The sequence below is a fragment of the Colossoma macropomum genome, unplaced genomic scaffold (assembly GCF_904425465.1).
Source record: "Colossoma macropomum unplaced genomic scaffold, Colossoma_macropomum, whole genome shotgun sequence".
NCBI classification, from domain to species: domain Eukaryota; kingdom Metazoa; phylum Chordata; class Actinopteri; order Characiformes; family Serrasalmidae; genus Colossoma; species Colossoma macropomum.
In genome coordinates, this window is record NW_023494799.1 from 40,164,416 (window position 1) to 40,182,734 (window position 18,319).

The following is an 18,319-nucleotide window of genomic DNA, read 5'->3' on the forward strand; positions in this document are numbered from 1 at the left end:
AATAATCTGAAAAGCTTTATTGATTTTTTTTACAAAGCACTGCAAGTATGGTAATTATACTCTTCAAGTGTTAATACATGTACAAAACGCAATGCACTGAGCAACATCTAGCGTTAAATACTACAGAGAAACTGTACATCCACCTCACATTAGTTGCCATTTATTCATCCGACCACATTCGGTACATGCACTTCTGATTTGAAAGCTACTGCTGTACCAATATAACCGTTCATCCATGCAGTACCGTTCTAGCGTTACTCTACTCATAAACAAGGTACCAGGAAACTTTACGACAGAACTACATATGAGGGTCACAGGCACTATTATAAATATGTACAATAGATTTAATTACTCAAGTCAATCCAACTGATGCATCTTCAGATATATGAGTCGTGTTAGACCTTCAAACGCAGTGATTTGCCATCGGTTGATGTACAAATGTCCTTAATTTTTGGTTCCATGTTCCATCAGTTCTTTTTATGGAGAAGCTTCCCTGGAGGAAGATTGAAAAAGAAACAGTGCTATTGATTATAAAGCATGTCCAGTCCGTTTAGTGTGATGGATTAACAAAGACAGGCCCTTCAATAAAAACCTTCTCACATTGTTTCTCAGTATTAAAGAGTACAGCAGACGTCTGTATCCTGGTGACACCTATTTGACTGATGTTCATAAAATGACTAATGTGATGTAAGTTTAGTCAGTGGGTGTACAGAGTAACAGAAACGCCACATGGAATACTCATTGGCCGATTTATCAGGTACATCTACAATATAGGTGCACTTTGTAGGCTTTACTTTATTGTTCCTACAGGGGAGATTTGTACTTTTGCTGCCCAGCCAGGGAGCAGCACAGTGTCGCTAGCAAAGCAGGCCAGCATGGGGCAGTGGGGAGTTGTGTCTTGCCCAGAGGCACAACTAGGAATACCTGGTCAGTTCTGGGATTTCAACTCACAACCTTCCTGTTACTGGCTCATCCCTACTACCACCAAGATTGCCACACAATTTAATCAGCCCCCCTCTGGCCCGTCCATCAGTAAAAAAGGACCACTATAGTACCACCACTGACCTGACGTTTTAGGGTGGGGGATCAGTTTCAACACAGCAGTGACACCAGAATGGGTGTTGCAGCATTAGCCACCGCAGCATTAGCTACCTTATTATAGTTTAAGGTCCCTGGGAACACTGTGTAAAATACTAAAGATATTTGTACGATACTGGGGTGATATATTAAACACACAGCACAGGTTGAATTAAGGGAGAAACGAGTGGCTTTACATATGCAGGTCGTGTTGACTCTCCACTGTGACCCCCTAAAAACATCATCCAGCGTTTACATGGAGATGTCTTTCAGAAAGTTAAGGGTCTTATTCACTTTTCTGCTGGACGTGCATCCAGGGAATGCTGGCATGGCCATAGAACAGACAGATAAATGGACAGACAGACAGACGACAGGCAGACAGATGTGCTAGCTTGATAGCTCAGTTATGTTTGCTAGGTTTGTTTTCATTAAGTCATCAACTTTCACTTGGCATATTTCTCCAACTCAGACATTGAGAGACCACAGAGGAATGCAGTTGTCTTCAAGCTGTGTGGGTGGGAGGAGCCATATCAGCCTGAGGATTGGTGAGGATATTGCATTTATATACACACCGATCAGGCATAACATTCTGACCACCTCCTTGTTTCTGCGCTCAATGTCCATTTTATCAGCTCCACTTACTATATAGGTGCACTTTGTAGTTCTACAGTTACAGACTGTAGTCCATCTGTTTCTCTGATACTTTGTTAGCCCCCTTTTACCCTGTTCTTCAGCGGTCAGGACCCCCATGGACCCTCACAGAGCAGGTACTATTTGGGTGGTGGATCATTCTCAGCACTGCAGTAACACTGATGGTGGTGGTGTGTTAGTGTGCGTTGTGCTGGTCTGAGTGGATCAGACACAGCAGTGCTGCTGGAGTATTTAAACACTGTGTCCACTCACTGTCCACTCTATTAGACACTCCTACCTTGTCAGTCCACCTTGTAGATGTAAAGTCAGAGATGATAGCTCATCTGCTGCTGCACAGTTTGTGTTGGTCATCCTCTAGTCCTTCATCAGTGGTCACAGGACGCTGTTGGCTGGATATTTTTGGGTGGTGGATCATTCTCAGCACTGCAGTAACACTGACGTGGTGGTGGTGTGTTAGTGTGTGTTGCGCTGGTCTGAGTGGATCAGACACAGCAGTGCTGCTGGAGTTTTTAAACACCCCAGTGTCACTGCTGGACTGAGAATAGTCCAACAACCAAAAATATCCAGCCAACAGCATCCTGTGTCTGATCCACTCGTACCAGCACAACACACACATTTCACCACCACGTCAGTGTCACTGCAGTGCTGAGAATGATCCACCACCCAAATAGTACCTGCTCTGTGAGGGTCCATGGGGGTCCTGACCACTGAAGAACAGGGTAAAAGGGGGCTAACAAAGTATCAGAGAAACAGATGGACTACAGTCTGAAACTGTAGAACTACAAAGTGCAACTATATAGTAAGTGGAGCTGATAAAATGGACCATGAGCGTAGAAACAAGGAGGTGGTCAGAATGTTATGCCTGATCGGTGTATATTCACATATAAAAGACAAGAATTTCTGCAAAATATGTCTGCTATTCAGAGGACATATAAAAGTTATTCCTAGGACAATGTATGTGTACACTGTGTGTCCAGAAGAGCAAGATTTACCCTCTTAGAAAGTAAACACACATTTAGATTTCCAGGGGCCTTCTAATACTCTCAGAGACTGTCACTCATCTTTTTCCACGCACAATTTGTGTCAGTCATCGTCTAGAACGTCCACAGTGTTCTTTTTCTGACCACAGGACCCCTGCTGGGTGGATGTTTTTTTGTTGGCAGACTATTCTCAACCTAGCAGTGACATTGAGGTGTGTAAAAACTCCAGCAGCACCGCTGTGCCTGGTGCAGCATCCCACATACTACTGCACTAGTACGCTGTCAGTGTTACTGCTGTGCTTGGCAAAGTCCACAACCCAGACAATATCTGAGAAGTGGTGACACTTTGTATTGAAAGATGGGCTACAGTATATAACTGTAAACATATACAATGCACCTACATGGTAGGTATGCCAGATTAAATGGCCAATGAGTATCTCTTGTGGTGTTTCTGTTATTTTGTAAATGCCCTGTATAGAACACACTCCAGGTCTTGCTTCAAACTAATGAAGGGGCTCAGAACAACTGCTAAACTCACCGAGTCCTTTCAGAAACTTGTTCACTCCACTCTGCTCTGTATCTGGTAACTCCTCCAGGTACTGCTCTACTCTCTGCTCAAACAGACCTGAAACAATACAACCACATTTCACATATTCATTTCATTTTCATAGTTAGGCATTGAGTGATTTTAGCCATTTGTCAAAACCTCAAAGTGGCACCAAAATCACCAACAGATGGCAGCAGAGAGCTGGATTTAAACTTGCCCCACCACTGTTTTCCAATTACAATGGGTGTGGGTTTCATAAAGCCTGCAGCTAACATGATGTGATGTTTTGGTGGTCACTGACCCAATTTAGCAGTCCAACCTATAATTCCCCTTTACCTTTGGCCCTGCACTTCCTCAGCTCTCGGTCCTGAATGAACCCAGCAAACATCTGTGACTCCATGAAAACACCCAGGAAGCGGCGGACGCTCTTGGAGGCCACAGACTTGCGGAAAGCTTCGCGCTGGAAAATGCGCTCCCCCCTCTCGCTCTGGGTCAGGAACAGAGAGTAGTGGCCGATGGTCTCCAGGAAGAAGCGGATGAAGGCTTCCGACACCACGCTGTTCAAGGAGTTGCACTCTGGGGAAATTGGAAAAAGAGGCATCACCGACATTCATTAATCAAACGACTAACAGGAAATTAAGGATGGGCAATCCTTTAATTATCATGTTAGATGATATTATCATTTATATTTAAAAAAAAGGGATGCTCATAAAAACCCACCGTTCATCCTCCATTCTTATCTTTCATATTTGAAAAGGGGATGCTAATAAAAATCTGCAGTCTATTAGACTAATTTGGCACCTTTAAATTTTGTGTTTTATATTGTAACTTTTTACAAGCAGAAGCTTTTTTCTTTGCAGTTTATCTCCTGATTACAACTGTGCATTACTTCCATCTCAGGCTCTAATATTTGTCCTAGGTCATTTCTACAAGCACTGTATGCATCTGAGAGTGACTCATGCACGGTTTCTTACGCAACCTGTGCGCAACTAAGCGGTAAATGTATTTATCAGTGTCTCAATGCAAAAATACAGTGATAATATGACGACAATACTGTCAAATCACTCAAGCTTACAGGAGGTTAAAAAACAGAGATTGGTGGCCTTGCCCTGTGCTCCAACATAGTGAGTGTGTTAAAAAAACAAACAAAAAAACTATTATTACATTTACTTTTGAGTGCATCAGTCTTACTGACCAATAAACAACAAGGACTCTAGCTGTTTGGACTACATTCAAATCTCTGATCCAGTGTTGTGAAGTTCTACCTCTTTACGATGGTTTAACGAGGCAGCAGCAATAACCTGTTACAGTCAGCTAACAGCTCAGCTGCGCTGTCAGTCTCAAGCTAACCAGATGCTACTGGTTTGATGCAGTGTCAGTCTCTTTACCATCATCTGACTCGCTGTCAGAGTCTTGATTGATGATGTCGTTCCTCTGCTCCAGGGCCTGCTCCAGCGCAGCTTGTAGCTTGCGTGGTAAGAGGGAGGCCTCATCGTCCAGCTGCACAGTTACACAGTTACAGCGTTGACGTTTATTAGCAACATTTGTCTGCATAAATTCTCCTTAACAACACTAAATCTGACAAGATCCACTTGTTTGCATTTCACCGGTTCCTAAATAGGAGTTCACACAAAAAATGTAAATGATGCTAACAATAAAAGTTCATAGAGGCTGGATAGCATTCAACAAATACGCTCATGCTAACTGATTCCCATTAGCTTTGATTTATAGTTAGCCATCATTAGCATAAGTTTAGTGTATGTAAGGAAGTCACAGCAGACATGAACTCTGTGGTCTACTTTAACACAGACACTGAAGTAGTTTTTTTTTTTGAGTATTTTGACAGACATACCTGTCTAATGAACTTATCTGTTCCTAGATCAACCATCAGGGCCTGAAATGAGAGAAGATCAGTTAGAATAAGACCAACATTCTGCTTTAATCACATGGCATTCATTTGTCGTGGGAACTGCACTAAGTCACATCATCTCCAGATGCTGATCCACAACAGATGGCGCTTGACAACCAATTAAAGCTGCAGAGTTAAAAATGACAAGCGTCTTAAAGTGCTGCTTGTACGTACGCGTTCACCACACAAGGTCAGCACTAATGGACTTTACAAGAGCACTCGTGGTCAAGAAGTAACAGGGTTGACGCCTCTTCCTACAAAACTGCTCAGTGAGTGTGAAAGGCCCAGTAGGGAGCAGTCCTGAAGGCTGTGGCCAGCCTGGCACTGCCCCTCAGGCAGCTGGGAGCAGTGCTCATGAAGGAGAAGGGGGGGGGGAGACAGGCTGCCAGAAACACAAAGCTGGAGCTTAAGGAGCTGACGCCAATTTAAAGACTCGTACACAGGAATTGGCCCTTGTTCTGGGCACAGTGTTCCATGTGTGATGCTTTCTCCCTGCTTCCTGGAAGCAAAGATGAATCTGGCCTGACTCCCTTCATTTCTTGGTATATGAGCTCAACGCGGCAGGTCAACGGCCAGGCAGTTTATTTGACTAACTGAGGACTGAAGAGACAACAGCAACAAGGAACGTTAAAAAAAAAAAACAAAAGAAAACAAAAAACGAACGGTTTGGGTGATAGAAGGTTATGAAAAGGTTATGATTAGGGAAAACTCACTTTAAACAGCAGTGGAACAGGAGCTGCTTAAAAATTGCCTGAAATCATTTTTCCTGTGTAAAATGGACGAATATGTTAGAACATGCCTGTGAGGGCATGAATGGGCTTAAATGTAGGTGTGTTTGTGTGAACTTCTACATCATACGTTTTAGTGGTGACGCGGCTGATGTGTTTGCAAATGTAGTCAGAGTTTGGATGAGCAATAGTCAAAAAAAAATACAGAAGGAAAAAAAAAGCTGTCTGTCTGCTGGGGGCAGATAAACAGCCTGCTGAATGGGTGTAACTCCTCTCAGCTCGGCTCTCTCAGTCCCAGCGGTGATGAATCACTGTTCTCTCTCTAAAGCTCATCAGATAAACCACAATCTGGCCTGGACTGGTACGGGCACAACATCTACCACAACCGTGCCGAGAAACCTCAGACAAAGAGTAACTCATTAGAGAGCGAGTGACGAGACGAGAGCCGTCAGAATTGCTCCATTAAACTTTTGAAATATACATTGAAACTGCTCAACAAATCAGCAATGATTCAGGCTTAATGATGATAATGCAAAATTTACGTTCTCTTACTGGTCTCTCAGTGTTTTCAGTGGCTTTAAAGGGTTCCTGGTTTCTTTTCCCCAGTAAAGTCTTTTGGAAATGTTTTAATGTTTTTTGTTGTGTTCTTATAATTTGGCTTAAAAAAATACTTTATTAATCATAAATATATTTGGTTGATTACCTGATTTCTGCTAAAACTGATAATGACAGCCTTAGACAAAATAAACTGCTGGTATGCTAGTCTCACGGGGTTAGATGTGATCTCATACCGAGAAAACATGCCTGGGGACAACTTGTAACAACTTGTGTGGACCTTTCAGTTATGTCTTCCAGGCCTGTTGAACGCTAGAGAGCGCTACCGAGCAAGTCCAAAATGAATGGGCTTTGGTTCAAGATCATTGTTTGTGAAGGCTTCATCATTTTTAAATGAACACAGAACATCATAACATATTAAAATAAATAGTGCCGTTATTTTTTTGAGCTTTTTAAAACTCCAGTTTTAGGTCTTTCTAAAAATGCCTCATGAATGTGTTTGAGTGGAGTGCAAAGGGAGTGCAAACTGCTTTGCTCAGCACACCAATCAATGAGCACTCAGTAGCAGTAATGCTAGCGTCCTACTGCCCAAAACCTGTTTGCTGTAGAAAATCGGTAAGACACTGGTCATTTCTCTGTGACTTGTCACTGGAATACATCCTCCTACTTTCAAAAATGAAAGAAGGTCCACACAAATGGTTCGAAACAGGTCTAAAGTTCTCATTTTTAGCATGTAGATCTATTCAGCCCTAGAGCTTGTAGGGCGCCCTCTAGCATTTTGCAGTCAAGCTTTTGGTATAACAGGAGGAAGCAGCCAGGCTCTCTTTAAACTGGCTCTGATTAAATGTTTGTTCCTGGATTGCAGTGAAATAGCATCCTCCTTCTAAAACCCACCCCCAAATTCCTCTAGTCCGAACTCTTTCATTGTCTGGAGTACAATCAATAACAAAAACAAAACAAGCTAGCTTGTGAAATGCTTTTGTAAGCTAAATAAATTGTTTTTCCTTGTAAAAGGTAACGTTCATTTTTACCATATTAAATATGTTCTCTGCACATCCATGAGTTGATGACTTAAAGGCCTGTAGCTGGTCGGACAGTATTGACGAGCGCACCCACTTTGATCTCTGCTTTCATGATGGATTGGCTTGATTTAGGACTGTGTCCAAAACCGCATACTACATACTACGTTGCTGAAGGCCCTACCATTGTTGGTCAACTCTTCAGACATACTATTTAGTATGGTAGTAAACCGTTTTGGACGCAGCCAGAAATTTCACATTCAGTTTGTCCCACCTCTAATAAGTCTACCACCCCACCCACATTTAGCCCAAAGTTTCTCATGGTGGTCCCCAGACGTCCTCATGACAAGATCAGGACTAGTGCCATGAGACTACTTATATATATGCTTACATACATCAAAAGTGTGTAAGAGAAATGAGCATTACCTCCTCCACTGGCAGTTCCTTAAGTTTGGGCAGTGAGCTGGACAAGATACCCACAAGGAAGGGCGTGGGGCAGCAGACAATGTCCACCATTGAGGTGGGCAGCACGGGGATGAAGGTATGCTGCCAGGAGAAGGGGTACAGCAGGGCCACCACCGCGTGCACACAGCTGGACAGGGTGCTGCAAAGAGACAAAAACACACTTGCTGTCATCACCTGGCCTTAATAAGCACAAACCCACAGCTAAATCATGCACAGCTCCTCAGCAAACTCGGTTATGGACGCTGCTGTGGAAACAGAGCACGGCCAACCCAGAGTTTTCCAGTTTATCCTGGCTTTGCAGAAGAGTCAGTGGAATCTGTGATTACTTGAGTATGCAAGAAAATAACCAGTGGCCGGCTCATTAGATACTGAGGAAGTGCCACTTAAATGCAGGCTTCTGCACACAAACCAATTGGATTTATCAACTCCATAAGTGAGGGGGAGTAAGTTTATTTGCACTACTGAGAGCAATCACAGGTCAAATGTATTCTATGACGAACACTTATGTCACAGAGTGGGAGCAGTTTAGTTAATAGGATATGTTCCTCTGGAGGCCATGATAATCAGTCAGGGACACAGACATGGTAACATCCAGCTGCTACAAGCCGTGTTTTGTCTAAGGCAAAAAGGAAAGGAACCATCATGTGTTGCTGCCAGGGCGAAAAAGACAGCAAAAACAAACAGACAGCTTTCTGGGGGACTCCAATGCTTAACTGGTTTAGAATCCACATTCCCAATTAGAGACAAAGCCGTGCTTTTCTCTACTCTCTTCTAGCTTCAGGGCGAATGATGAAGCAATAGATGACATTATAACAACAATAATAACCTGTCCATCTTGCCAATCCCTTTTTTCCTTGTTCTAAGTGGTGGGATTAGCTTGCTTTTTCGAGTGCTAAGTGGTCTGATGTTATAAGGAATTAGAGCTGTCATTAGTGATGTTTTGTAATCAAGAAATTGGTTCTGATGATTAATAATCAGAGGTCAAAACGGCAATAAAAACTGACCTAACTGAACAATCCTCTTTGAAGAAGAAGATTTTTGAAGATAATATTTTATTGACAAAATATTCTAAGAAGCCCTTAAAAAGGTTTCATTAAAAATATAAAAGACTACAATTAATGCATAAATAGGGCTGAATCTCAAATGGCTCCCTATAAAGTGTGCTGTATACACCACGAAACTCTGGTTACTACAGCCAAACAGAGCTCTAAATGTTAGACAGGGAGTCAGGCAGTTAATGGCTGAATGTAAATGGCTTTTATTCAACACATGATGCACTATTCGGGTAGAGAGGCCATTATTTCTTGACCTAATAGTGCACAACATCGTGAGTAGGGAGCCATTTGCAATTCTAGTTGGGTATATGCATCAGATTTTATGCCTTTTTCGCCAGTTTCAGGAGCAAATCAGGCGTGTTCTGCCTGAATGTTTGGTATGAAACTGCCACAATGCATTCAGTTCAGGGAGAGCTGCACAAAACGTGGAGTGATCAAATGATGCGCGACAAATGACAAATTCCGCATGATTTACTAAAGCGGCCGGCTTTTAAAACCAGCTGTAAATTTGCATTTGGGTCTCAAAAGACCTGCTGTTGAGAGAATTCCTTTAACAGCAGCAGCTACACAGAGGAACGAGCCTCAAATATGTGCTGAAATGTCTGATGGGATAGAACTCCACATATTAACATCGGGATCTCTTCATCACTGAACTTCTATTTTCTGTTTTGTCTGTTGTTTGTTTCACAGCCTCTTTAAAGCCTCCTCACCTCATGAGTGAGCAGTTGGTGGGCGGGGCTATACACAGTCTGCATGACAACCAGCAGTCTTAGTAAACTTAACGTTGAATTTGGGCACATATTCTGGTCTCATCTGCATTTGTTTGTACATCTGACCCTCTATTTCTGACCATACAACTGTTAAGTACGCATTACCATCATGAAAACTGCCAGCTGACCACTGCCATTTCACTGAGAAGGTACGTTTTAATTGATGATTTTAAATAGAGTCATCGAGTTTAATCAAGCGTTCATAACAGCCTTACTTGTTTTTTCAAGTGCGAAAATGGTCTGAAGGAATCTGTGAGATCTCACAGCTGGAGCTAAGCACCAAAGTCACAAATAGCACGCTGTCCTTCTCACGGCCCGCGGGTTGTTGACAGTGGCTGACCCTCTCTCCCTCTGTCCCCTAATGCCACACAAGCCCGTGTATACAGAGGCAGAACAAATAAACCAGCAGAACCGAACCGGCTCCGGCTGTAAATTAGAGCGGATTAGATCGAGAGCAACGATCGAAAGTGGTATGTAAACATCATACTGGAGATAAAATGCTTTCATAATTATAACAGTCATCTAAAGTTACATTTTCACAGAGAAGCACAAAAGAATGGCACGTGTGTGTGTGTGTGTGTGTGTGTGTGAGTGTGAGATAGAGATAGAGAGAGAGAGAGAGAGAGAGAGAGAGAGAGAGAGAGAGAGAGAGAGAGAGAGAGAGCAACGACTGCTTCTTTTAACTACAGTGCAAATTAACTATAGTCTATTAGTTACGTAACCAAATAAACATTTTAAAGAAATCAAACATTACATTTACAGTTTATGGACGGTAGAGCCCAGCCAATACATATCAGCTGACTGATAAAATCAGCCAACACTATATTTATATTCCTATCATTAATATTATATAATTATTATATTATTATGACTATGTGAGCATTTCCTGTTTACTTGAGTTTGACAAAGTCAACAACAGCAAACTCATCATATCATATCAGTCAGTAACGCACTACTTATTTACAGCCACTGGTCTGATTTAGTTTTAATCACATAAAATGATATCGGCTGGTATTACGGTGATATGCAAAAGACCTTCCTGGTTAAATGATATGTTTTGCTTATTTTCTAAGTATATATTCTTTACAGAGAACACACTTCTGCACATTTTTAATAAAGCATACAATTATTGCATAGTTATTGTTTATTTGCTGATTTAGCACACTGGACAAAAAATTAAACAAACATAAACTGTTGCAAATAAATAGAAATTGCACACTGAAATTTGCCAAAAAAAAAGGCCATACTGAAGTTTGTTCCCTACAGAGGATGAGTTCACTTCTTTCCACCTAGAAAATCAACAAAACATGTAATAAGACCAGGTGTTCGAGCTTTAGTATATGAATATTCGTTATCAGACTGTTTAGCTCCTTGATACTGGCATTCGTGACAAAATGTTCGTATCAGTAGGGCCCTGAATACATAAGGTGTTCTAGGAAATATGTACCGATAGTCTTAACTGTGGCATGTTTGAACAGGGAGAGCAGAGGAAGAGGTTTTAAAAGTCTGGCCACAGGCAAGACAGAATTTAATAGCCCCCACCTAAGCTGTCAGTAAGGCTCAAGCCTCGGAGATACATACATATACACTTGTGAGAAATGAGGAGGGAGGAATATGAAACCAAGAACACAGTTTAAGCACTGCTTTTACTTCGCTTAGAAAATGTGTCAGGTTGTCAAAATGAAACTTTAATGAGCTAAAAGCAACACACTGGGGGTCAGTGTAGATATAAATACAGCTGATGTGTGTTGAGTGAAAATGATAGTGTGCTAAATCAGCACAAGTATGGTTGGACTACTTTCCTAACACATTCCTCCTGTGAAGATAACAATGCCATAGCTGGAGGTCAGTGTGATATACAATATCACGCCAAATAATCATGGGGACTAACCATTCCAAAACAACACAGACACAGAGAGCCACAGTGGTCTGGTATACAAAAACACTGAAGAAAAAGCAAAAATCCATGTCTTTCTACTGGGGCTGTCACTGTTGATTATTAGTTATCGAGTAATCTAGTGATCATTTTGAGGATTAATTAAGCAATTGAGTTTTTTTAAAACGACCAAACAAGCGTGTTCAGTTAAAGTCAAAATGAATTTAACTGAACACATGTATACATGTACGTATATATATATATATATATATATATGCTGCTGTCGGAACAAAACCTTGTATCTCCATTTTTGTCGAATTTGAGTATTTATCAGAATCAGTACCTGTTGCCTTTTACATTGTGCGTAAATTTCATGATAAATGGACCAAAATGACTCGTCTGGTTACACTGACTTACGTTACATATATGTTGGCCCTACTATCCAACGCCAGAAGTCCAAGATATCATAAATGGACCCTCTTTCTTACCTTTAGAGAACTGAAAACATGTTAAAATGTGTTAAAGCACTGATGCTTTTTTAATCAAGTTATTCATTTGTTTATTCAAGCTATAACAGCCCAAATCACTAGCTCGAAAACTGTGTGGCTTTCTTACACATCTTGTATATGTCACTGCTAAATCTCTCCAGCAACCCCCTAAAGAACATACGCAGTGGAAGAAGTGCACAGGTGAGAATGGATGCACCCCCCCCCCAAATGCTCCTATTTTATCTGCTAAACTCAAATGTGGTGAATTTTGACGGCAACGTTGCCGTTTTTATAGAAGTAATGAGATCGTCAGCTGTTTGGCTTCTGGCTAAAGAGGCTTGTGAGTTCAGCTGTATCCTGTAGGAGCTATTAAGCATGTGTTTTTACATGCTGTTCCATACTGATAAGTGCTGCAGAACACTAAATATCCTCTTAACCTTAAAAAGTCAGTAGCTAATATTGTGCAACATGTTCTAGAACAACAGAAAATATGTTTTCTGTGTTGTGACCATTTCATAGCGCATAAACAACAACGTAATGCCATACGAAAGTGATAATATACAGTCCTTAGCAGTAAAGTTTGCCTCCAAATTTGACCCTTTCTCTTTTTCCACTTGAGGTCTTTCCTCGGTGTAACACAAAGTTCTCACACCTTCTGTACACCAAATGAACGTCTCTCACTCAAAAGGTAACCATCTACACTCACAATCTGCCACTGATAATGAAGCTGAGCCAGGGAAAGTAATTTAGATATAGCACAGGCGGATCAAAACCAGCCAGCGTGCTAAAGGTTAAGCCTTTCCTGCCATCAACCAACCACTCAACACACAAAGAGAAGGAGCTGCACAAGCCAGAACACCAGAGCAGTTATTTTAAGTTAGTCCAGTTAAGTAATCCCTGTATGATGGATTTGTGACACTGAGAACCCAAGCTGTGGAGCTGACTCATCTGCTTGGCTGCGTTTCACTGTGTGGCTGGGCAGCTGATTTCTCCAAGCATCAACACGGCTGATGCAAAAGTGTTGAAGATACGCTGGGGAGAGTTCCTCAGCGCTACAAGAAGCCGCTTTAGGTCCACTAAAGTTTCACAATCCTTCACGGCCTACGAAGCATGGAAAGGGTTAAGAGAGAGCTTGAGCAGCTCTGAGAGAGCTTTTCCTAACATGGAATGAGTTTTCTTTCTGTCAGATCATAAGCAGCGAATATACATTATAGGCCACGGAGGCATATATCACGCACTGTTGGCAGGGAGCACTGGGACTAGGTTACGGTGGGCTTTCCCATGGGGGGCTTTGGCTACGTGGATGATGTGGGAGAGAAAGAGAGAGAGAGAGAGACAGAGAGAGAGAGAGAGAGAGAGAGAGAGAGAGAGAGAGAGAGAGAGAGAGAGACCGACCATTACTGTGTACATACCCACCCAGGGACACACACATCCTACCTGTCTGCGTATCCTGTTTTGAACGGTGCCTAACCCATGGGTGTCAGACTTTAAAAGACTGCAACTAGAGAGCTATTATGATGAAGGGGTGTGTGCTCTGTAAAGTAAGCCTTTTAAAACCAAAACCCAAAGAACAGGCTTTGAAAAAGGTGTGTTCAGTTGCGAAGGAGATCCTGGTGGTTTTGTATTTCTTTTTCATCATGATGTTTTGCCCTAAACATCCATCATGAAACATCTAGATGGTGTGACTGACCCACACCTACCCCAGCTAGAGATGGCACCAATCCCATACTCATTGTTCATAATGGGCACATACCAGGACGAAAAGACAAAATCCAATACTTTCTCTATCAAATCTAGCCTAATTGATTAACTGATTAGGGGTGGGGGGAAAATCGATTCTTAGATGCATCGCGGTGCGGACGTGGACGATTCTGAATCAATTAAAAAATGTCAAAAATCGATTTTCTACATTTTAATTGATAGTGTAATGTTGACAGAATGCAAAAGGCGGAACTCAGAAGTGCGGAAGGGCAGCGTCCGGACAGTCTGTGGGGGCACACAACAAAAACACAACTGGATGAGTGAGAAATCCGACCGGCTCCCTCTGCTTTAAAAGCTAGGTCAGGTCAGGAGTCACAACCCAAATGTTAAGAAGAGACATTTTGCCCTTTCAACAAAAATCAAACCACCTTGGGAGCCACAACATCGGGGCTGAGATACAGCGTCCAGTCTCGAAGATATTTTACTGACACAGTGACCCCCCACAGCCCATTAACGTCCTTCCACTTGCAACAAGTACTCAGATAAAATTTCATTTTCTTTCTCCTAACGCCAAAATGTTCTTGAGGATAAAGGAACAGTGCCAAGTCAAGAGGTGATGTGGTTGATTACAGGGTTTTGTTGACACGTTCCTGTGAGACTGATTCAAAAATGACTGAGGGAGCTCCATGTCTGGTAAATTATAGAAGCTAATTCATTCTGGAATTATTACTTAGCAGACATTGCAGATTTGTGCTGAATGAAAATCACAGATCTCATTGGTGATTAATGAAAAAACAGCATCAATCCGGGTTAAACTAATCCTGTTCAAACAGTGCTTTAGAAGAAGCATTAACACCAACCAGCTGACATACAGGTACATTACACATGACTGAATCAGCAGATACGTCTACGTCAAGTTTTGGACCGTCTTTAAATTGTGGTCTATTTGTTTTTTCTGTATGCTATAAACTGTTTGAACAAGCGTGTTTTGATACGCAGAATGCCTCTGTCAGTCACCCAGTGGTACTGAGGTCACTTATCAGAGAGGAGTACGTACACACACACACACACACACACACACACACACACACAGGAAGTACATTCCTTCCCTTCACAGTCACTGCCTGCCCCAGGTCCCCCCCCACTGCTGTTTGTTTAAACTAGCCACTGATTTGTGGAGATTAGATTTTCACAAATAACCCGCTGCCTAATGTTCCCCGCAGCCCGCCCACAGGCTTCCGTGACTGAGCATGTCCATTTGGGGGGGAGGGGGTCCACCAGAGCCCCTGGGGACCCAGCTCTCCATTTCATCCTCCATCCGCCCCTGCCCAGCGTCCTGGGACTTGCCAGGGACCGTGCCCCATGGCTCTGCCCTGACCCACTTCCACATCCAGATCAACAAGTCACTCTTGGGAGTTTGGCCCGTGTTTGACTGGGGCAGCGGCGGGTGCGGTTCAGAGATGCCTCCCCTGATTAATTTAGCAGTGGCCTCCATGGAGCAGACATCGGGTCCCACTGCTGCCCAAAACCGCAGTGGAAAGCTGCTATTAGCCAGATGTCCTGGGTGGACACTGAGGAACTGACAGAATAACTGGGTCGGGACAGCGAAGTTGGCCACTTTATATTCAGAGGAGACATGCAAGCTTTGGTAGAATTATAGTACTGATGCTATGGTTGGTATTCCATTCAGAAAATTCAGGAGTCCCTGAAAACAATGTTTGCCCCCTTCCTCTGAAACAAATCCTTGCCTTTATTTTTAGATCAAGTCTAAAAAAAGTCTAAAGACTACACAAATGTAAACATCATTAAAAGAGTTATATTGCTGTGAGTGCATGGAAAAATGGATGTGACTCTGCAGTTCAGTGTGGAAGGTCGTTATTGGGAACATCTGGTCTTGCTGCTTGTCACAGTGGTCGGCATGTTTTTAGAAGCCCAGCTCAGTTGTGGAGGATTATTTGACCATGTTTGGTCTGAAGAGGGAAGATCTTTGAGAAAGGCAATAGAGGCCACATGCAGTATGTGATGTAATGCTACTCAGACACCTTTCACTCATCTCACAACCTCAGCCGCACTCTGTATATAGCATAAATGTGCTAAGTCAACAACCAGCCACTGTTAAGGTCACAAGGTCAGTCCACGGGTGTCTTACCTGAGCTTATTGGCCACAAAGATGACCCTGCGCTCCAGCAGCAGTGAGGCGAAGACACGTACCACTTGTCTCACACTCAGACAGCTGAAGAGGCTTTCGAAATCCACATGCTCCAGCCTGGAGTCTGTAGGCCTCCTCAACTCAATCACCTTTGGAAAGAACACAGTAAAAATCAGCATTTTCGTAGTGAAAACAGAACAGGTCAAACTGCTTCTATCGAATTTTGTTTGGGTAGTTTGACAATTCGACACTTTGGTTTTTGATTCAGGCTGCACTGATTACATCGGGATTCAGGCAGTATTGCAATATCTTGTGTTTTTGCGATACATACTGCAATATTTGAAATATAAACTGGATGAACTATTCCAATCAAAGCTAACTATCACTCTAGAGATGGAAATGGTGCATTTAGAGAGAAAATTAAGACAGTGGTTCAGTATTTTTGTCATAGTTTCAGAATTTAGACAACTACCATCTAAAAATTATAATGCTACAAACTGCAATAGCAATACACCTTCTAGCATATATTAAACCACATTAGTGAAGCCTTGATACAACATGGTCAACAACTGGCCTGCATTATTTTGGTCCCATATTATTCATACGAATGGCTTAATGCATTCCAACACCCAAAGAACATCTGTGATTGGTCAGGATGCTCACAGCACACAATAATACATTCGGTGACTGGTCAGGAGCTCATTTGCACATTAGCGCTAATGATTCAGCTATCTTACCTCGTTACCTGCGCCAGGCAGGAAAGTTTTCACTTTGATAGTTTTGCCAGGGGCTGGGAATGGAGACTCCATCAGACTGCGCATGAAGGGGTAGACCAGCGCTGCCGAGATCCCTCTCCTCCTCTCCACTTCATCCAGGATCTGAAAAAAAGGTACCAAATTGGACTAGGGGTGGGCGATATGGCAAAAATATGACATTACAATACTTCAAGCCATTTTCACGACATAAAATTATGAATGGTAACAATGTTTACTCAACCTTTCACACACTGCACTGCATACATCCAATCAACACTATCAGACAGATGCAAAAAGTACCTATTTCTGATGTTAAATCAACTATTCTCTATCAATAATTCAATTTATTTAATAAAATCAAAAATTCATTTAGATTTGTCGTCTCACAAAATACCTTCTTGAACAAACAAATTGCAATATTAGGAGTATAAATTAGACATCAGATGTGTTTAATCTTTACTTTTATTGTTCATCGATCTGAACTGTACTGCTCACTCACTCGGAACCCATAATTCCCCTGGCATCAGATTTAAATGAGTTAAAGGGAACGTAACCAAAGTCTCGGAATGTATCACATGCGAAATATTCAGTTCAATAGCGTTAAACAGGATTAACGTGACATAATTTATTACCATAACGCTAAAAACCGTCACATTGTCCACCCCTAGTCAGAGCCCTTAGAGCAGTGGACCATGTGAAATGAATTACATAAAGACTATGTCATCGCGGTTCGGTCTACAGGCTTCACATAGAGACTGATTGCAGGGTGTCATCATTTGTTTTTTGCTATCTGAACTGTAACCTTACACTGCTGGGCCATGTTTTGCATCCATTTTGGATTCAGGGTTTGATAAAAGTGGCTCATTATGCATCATTCCAGAAACATTTTTCTCAATCTCACAGACATTTTCCATTTGTCACCATGCTAACCGATGGCTGGTTGCAGTACAGTCTGCTTCTTTATCTTTCTTGGCTTTTCCCACAATAATCTTACTCTCACCCTCAAACTCCCTATGACATCATGAAAGATGTGGCATGATGGTTTCGCTTAAACTTGCTGTATTCTAGAGATACACACTCTCCTAAGAGAGTGGATTTATGGAGAAACTGATAGGACCCAGTACAAAGAACTCTGTGTTTAATGTTCTCATGAGTGAGCTGGAAGAGGAGGAGGCAAATATGCGAGGATAACGGAGAAAGAGAGATTAAAATAAGGATTATTCAAAGCAGGATCACTATGGATTCGACGACTGGCTAAGCGCCAGCAAGAGTCAGATATGGGAGTTCCCACACAAAAATCTGATATATGGCCATATATTCTCTATATGCATATGTTTTCAGGATACATTTTTGAAGTGATTAGATATAAAACAATACACTTGTGTAAGAAAGATGAAAGTCAAATGAGAACTAGAGAAAAAACAGGAATTTCCAAACTGGAAACTGAGACTCCTGATGACTATGCAAGGCCTGATAGAACACCAAAACCGTCACCATCAGATAAACAGTACTGCAAGCTTTCATCTTTGATAGACATGAGAAAAAAATCCATCCTTGTCCATCCTTCCACTGTGAGAAGACAACTCCACACTAT

General features: G+C 42.1%; 1 protein-coding gene across 3 annotated transcripts in view; it reads right to left on the minus strand.

Moving 5' to 3' along the window:
- The window catches only part of dennd2b (DENN domain containing 2B), a 77,901-nt gene continuing 59,582 nt past the window's right edge, over positions 1–18,319 (minus strand). For all 3 annotated transcript variants that reach the window (XM_036586904.1, XM_036586903.1, XM_036586905.1), the window contains 8 exons: positions 16,708–16,848; positions 15,971–16,119; positions 7,893–8,070; positions 5,108–5,149; positions 4,644–4,755; positions 3,592–3,831; positions 3,247–3,333; positions 1–493 (listed from right to left, as the gene is read on the minus strand). In XM_036586904.1, coding sequence (XP_036442797.1) covers positions 468–493; positions 3,247–3,333; positions 3,592–3,831; positions 4,644–4,755; positions 5,108–5,149; positions 7,893–8,070; positions 15,971–16,119; positions 16,708–16,848 — 975 coding nt within the window. In that variant the 3' untranslated portion in view covers positions 1–467. The remainder of the gene's footprint in view (positions 494–3,246; positions 3,334–3,591; positions 3,832–4,643; positions 4,756–5,107; positions 5,150–7,892; positions 8,071–15,970; positions 16,120–16,707; positions 16,849–18,319) is intronic.